The sequence below is a fragment of the Parasteatoda tepidariorum genome, chromosome 6 (genome assembly GCF_043381705.1).
Source record: "Parasteatoda tepidariorum isolate YZ-2023 chromosome 6, CAS_Ptep_4.0, whole genome shotgun sequence".
Taxonomy (NCBI): domain Eukaryota; kingdom Metazoa; phylum Arthropoda; class Arachnida; order Araneae; family Theridiidae; genus Parasteatoda; species Parasteatoda tepidariorum.
The window spans coordinates 17,070,413-17,075,802 of NC_092209.1; the positions used below are offsets into that span (position 1 = coordinate 17,070,413).

General features: G+C 32.6%; 1 protein-coding gene across 1 annotated transcript in view; it reads right to left on the bottom strand.

The window, feature by feature from the left end:
• LOC107441908 (uncharacterized) overlaps positions 1-5,390 on the bottom strand; it is a 208,420-nt gene that overhangs the window by 133,935 nt on the left and 69,095 nt on the right. Inside the window, exon 29 of the mRNA XM_071181726.1 lies at positions 2,743-2,861. Within this exon, the coding sequence (XP_071037827.1) occupies positions 2,743-2,861 (119 nt within the window). The remainder of the gene's footprint in view (positions 1-2,742; positions 2,862-5,390) is intronic.

The window sequence follows — 5,390 nt, forward strand, 5'->3', positions numbered from 1 at the left end:
AGTTACTGAAAAATATCTAGGACAGAAAATAACGCCCACTTTGGGCTCCAAACCGATTTAAGGTCTCATCGTTCTGAGTCCATGAATTTCTCACGTCAATCATTCCAGATCTAATCAAGCAAGCGACAACTTGCTCCGGACAGCGAATAAATATTTTCGAGTGGTAGTTTATTAACTGTGATTATTGTTTTAATAAATTCAATTTATTAGGTTTTCAACCACCACTATTTCTAAACAATTCGAAGGCTCCTTCCTCTGAAAAAGGGTCCATCATGGATTTATAACTACAGTTGAATCGGTTAATGCCGCTTCGCGGCAGCCCACCGAGATTTATGTGATTCCTACCATTTCTGAAAAAGGGTCGAAATGAGTCAAAAGAGAATTTAAACTGAAAACAAGTTGGGACAGCTCGCTAATATTAGAGAGCCTTTTGAAAACAGTGTAGAGGAGACCGGCAATGAAGTCGTGTCACCCAATCATAATGATTTGTTTGATGATGAAGTTGAGCCCCAGAACTAGAATCCACCGTCATTTTCATGGTCCTATCCAACTAACTTTGCACTACGAATGCCACTAGTTAGTTACATCAAGAGCCAAACAAATTTCTCTATTGGCAACGAAGCCACCAAAGTGTATTCTTACTTCAAGATCTTTCACAAAAGCTTATTCATTTACACTGCCCAATGTACGAGCAAAAGTATAAAAATGGAAAGAAAGAACATTTGGAAATGCGAACAAGCGAAGGCCCTCTTCCTCCAAAACTATATCATCATCATCAACAATGAGACTTTTCAATGTTTTAAACCATTTCCCAATTGAAGGAAAAACGCGCAATTGATGTGCATGGTGCGTAAAAGTGAATAAAGAGGCACGCTCGAAAATAGTGTGCACCTCTTGCAACATAGTAGCACTGTGCAATAGTTTCCAGCCCTACCACACCCTCAAGAAATCCAAACTTCAGATACTGTTGTTCCTCCACTACTTTCAAATTTTTCAATTTTTTACCTTTCTTATTTTATAACAGTTAATTTCGAAATGTGTTTATAAATAAATATGTTAATAAAAATGTTAACACAAATGTGCATGAAAATGTTAATAAAAAAAAGACGTTGCCTAAAATAATCATCAAAATGGTAAGTAAAATGTCAATAAAAATGAGTTATTGACTCTAGAATTCCGGCCGGGACATACTCTGTCCCGGGATTTAGATGCTTTTGTCTTACGGCGGGACATATGCTGTCCCATCAATGAAGCTTGTGAAATAATTGTTATTTATGTTGTGCTGTTATGGGGACGTTTATGCGTCTCCAAGATCTTTAACTTTCTAGGCATAAAAGCTATTCAATCTAATAATCGCTTGGAGGAGAAATAACTGATCCCGTCAATGGGGAGCACTCGGTCTGATTTTTTGCCGTATTGAAAGGGTTAACCCACTAACTGTACTCCACACAAAAGTCGTATTTTAACCTACAATCTTCTCCGCATAGCAAAACCGGTTTTTCGATGTACTTCGGTAGAGAAATATTGGATATACACACTTCCAACTTGTAAAATATTGGATATACACACTTCCAACTTGTAAAATATTGGATATACACACAACCAACTTGTAAAATATTGGATATACACACAACCAATTAACTAAACCACATGTGGGTTAAAAATCGATTGTCCAATTTAACTAAGCATGTGAGTTTTAGAAATCACATGACAAAAAAATTACATTTTTTCTTATCATTTGGTTTAATTAAACAGGTCTATACAATTTGAGAGGAAAAAAAAGTGATTGCAATGTACGGACTGATTTTTATATTGTTTGGTGAGCTGATTTCCAATTTTTTTATAGAATCCACATAAAGATTTTTCACAAACTAGGCTTAAATAGAGGAGAAAAATGTCTATTTCCAATATTCTGGGATGGGGGGAAATTAAACCATTGCAAATAATTAAACCATTGCAAATAAATTAATCTATAAGTGTGGTATGGTTTCTGATATATACAAACCGTACCTCATTATTAATATATAAATTTCTTAACAAAGAGTATCTTTTTTATCGACTTTTAAGAAAAAGAAAACTAATAAAATATAGGGGGCTCAAAACTCTTATTGAAAGTGGAGGATTTGAACTTGGTGGTCGAAAAAAAATTTCGTTTTGTTTACGCAGTTATGCGCAAAGTGTGACGTGAAACATACGTCGTTGGTCCTATTTATAATAGACAGTATAAGCTCAGGCTCGGATCAGTATGAAATATGTCTAGGTGGAAAATATTAAACGACAATGCCAACAATAATTTACCTAGAAATGTCAAGCAATTATTGAGTTAGCATTTTTTTTATAATAGTAGATTAATAATTGCAGTGGTAGTTACGCAACATTGTTTAAAATGTTTTGGTTTTCCTCCCAATAACCCAAAAATCCTTTTTTAAGAACCTTGAGTTTAACCACGGCGTAGCATCCGTCTGCTTTCGATTTTTTAACACAGCTTCCTGTGATTGGCAGACCTCGTACACTCATCTGTTTTCGTAAACTAATCATCAAAACAAGTGGAATTTTCATTGATTTAGAAATTCTTCAAATTGTCACTTTGTATTTATGTATTTTAGTTAGCGAGTTAAGATATAACTTTAAAAGCAAAGATCAAATTTTATTTTATAAATTATGTTGCCACTTTAACTAGTATTTTATTGTACCACTGGATCGTATTAGGGATAGGAAATGTGAAGAAAACATTATACATACCAAGACTTTAACATATCTCTCAAGTCTTTGTTTTTCTGGATTACTTTGAAAGAGGGTCAACAGCAACTTGCTCCCTTCGTTACCATTCTTGAAAAAATGTTTTAAATCAACCTTGCCACCTGCAAAACGGATGAATAATTCTTACTGAGTGTTATAATTTTTTAACAAAATGTGAAAAATAATAATAATTCAAAAAATCTGTCTGTCGGCCACTTAATTGTTTTTTTTTTCCTCGAGAAGTAAATTCAGTTTACTAAATTAATCAGCAGAAAACAGCTACCACTCTAAATGTTAAAATTGTAAAGATTTAATACTTAGTTCCTTAAGAGGTGTGATCTTAATCACTTGATTCAAATTTAATCGATATTGTTCCAGGAGAACTGGCCTCCGGAACAGAGGAATTAAACAATCGTCAAAATTCTTATCTGCTTAGGCACTTTAACCGGTTAACGCCCAGTGTCCTAGATATAGGACAGTTCCTTTTTTCAAGGACATTCATTGTGGTGGGAAACTTTTTTCAGCATTTTCATTCATCTGGGTGAATTAAAAGATCCTCAGATACCACAATGATTTAGTTATTTCTGATTAGATCCGGAATTATAAGGAGCAAGTACTTTTTGATCAATCAAAGACTTTTTGAATGCCCTAAGAGTGGAAAAACCAATTAATTTCGATAATATATTATACCTCTTTTTCCATAAAACCTCTTTTTGTATCATTTCAATATATAAATTCGGGACAAAACGGGTTAAAGTGAAACCTCCACTCATCAGTGCTGGTGCACAGTTAAAGAATTTGTGTAGGTATAGGCAAAGATGCAAATTTGCTCCGCTTCGTAAAAAAAATATTTTCTTGTGGTAACAAGATTCAAGTTATTTTAGTTCAGTATTTTTCATTTATTATAACATTGGTAGAAAGCGGAGCAGTTGGCATCCTTGATAATAAATATATGCAGTAGAAACTATTTAATGTAAATTTCCCCGATTTGAAGCGATGCCGTAAGTCACTAAAAAATGTAAAAAGTGGTGACTTATAAAATTCGAAAATCTATTAAAAGATAAAAAAATTAGCAACTTTTTTTGGCATATTTTTCAATTGAAGGTCAATGCCATCAACCAATTATTTCGTTTTAAATATTAATAATTTACATTGCGGTAATTACGTTTGAATAATTGCATAAATAAAAGTGAATTGAGTTTTGACCATTCCTACATTTGTAGATCACTGGAACTGCTCTGCTTTCAGGGGAAATGTTTTTTAGTGCCAGCAAAGAATATATTTTAAATTTTAATTCTTGATTTCATAAATTAGATGAGTGTTTTATCCTGCAAATACACACAAATAATGAACTTTCTTCCAGGTATATCACGGTGAATGAGGCAATTAATGCTATTTAAAAATTAGCTGAAATTCAGCAACATTTTGTGTCTACTAATTTACAACATTCTGGTTTAACACAATGAATGCTATGGAGGTCACTGGTGACCAGCACTGAGTTTGTTTGTAGCGTCAAGGGGGTCACCGGTGACCGGCGAAGCCAAGATTATTAGAAACACATAAATCGAGTAAATTTTTTTATTATTATTATCATTACTAAAATGGTTTGAAGAAATTAATGCTGTATAAAACATGCAAAAATACTTTTATTTATATACACAGAGATGCCAACTTGCTCCGGACGGCGAATAAATATTTTCAAGTGGTAGTTTATTATTGTGATTATTGGTTTAATAAATTCAATTTAGTAGATTTTTATTTACCACTATTTCTAAACAATTCGTTAGATTATAGTATTCACCACTTTTTCATGCTATGTCATGCAAAACTCTTTAAATAACTAGCAAAATCTAATATTTGTAAATTCAGTGTGTAATTATTTACCCTTTGGCCAGACGAGCAAGCCATGTAAAATTAGCGTGACCATTCAACGTGTTATTAGCAATTTTTTCCAGCATATTTTTTAAGCTTTTCAATTGAAAGTCAATACGATCAACCAATTATTTTGTTTTAAATATTAATAATTTACATTGTGTTAATTAGGATTGAATAATTACGTAAATAAATAAAAACGAATTGAGTTTTTACCACTCCTACGTTTGTTGATCACTGGAATTGCTTTGCTTTCAAGGGAAATGTTTTTCAGTGTTAGCAAAGAACGCATTTTAAATTTTTATTCTTGATTTAATACATTACACGAGTGTTTTATCCTACCATTACACACAAATAATAAGCTTTATTCAGGTATATCACAGTGCAGGAGGCCATTAATGCTATTTAAAAATTAGCTGAAATTCAGCAACATTTTGTGTCTAAATTTCTAATAATTTAAAACATCCTGGTTTAACAGTAGGGGAGAGTGGGGTCATTTGTAACAGGGTACGATTGTAACAGAGCAAAAATTTCGAGTGTCGGGTTCTAGATTTGGTTCCTAGGTGGCGCACAAGGTGTATTTAATAAATCTACATGTACACCCCTGCTGCCAATCATTTTTATGTACTTTTGAAAGGGTTACATCACAAAAGATATTTTCACGTTACGTAAGTACTTTTTTTGGTATTAGAATATTATATTGTAACAAAGTAATTTTGTTTAAACAAATAAAAATTATTAACCGAATATGTAAGTGGACACCTTAATTAACATTTCAA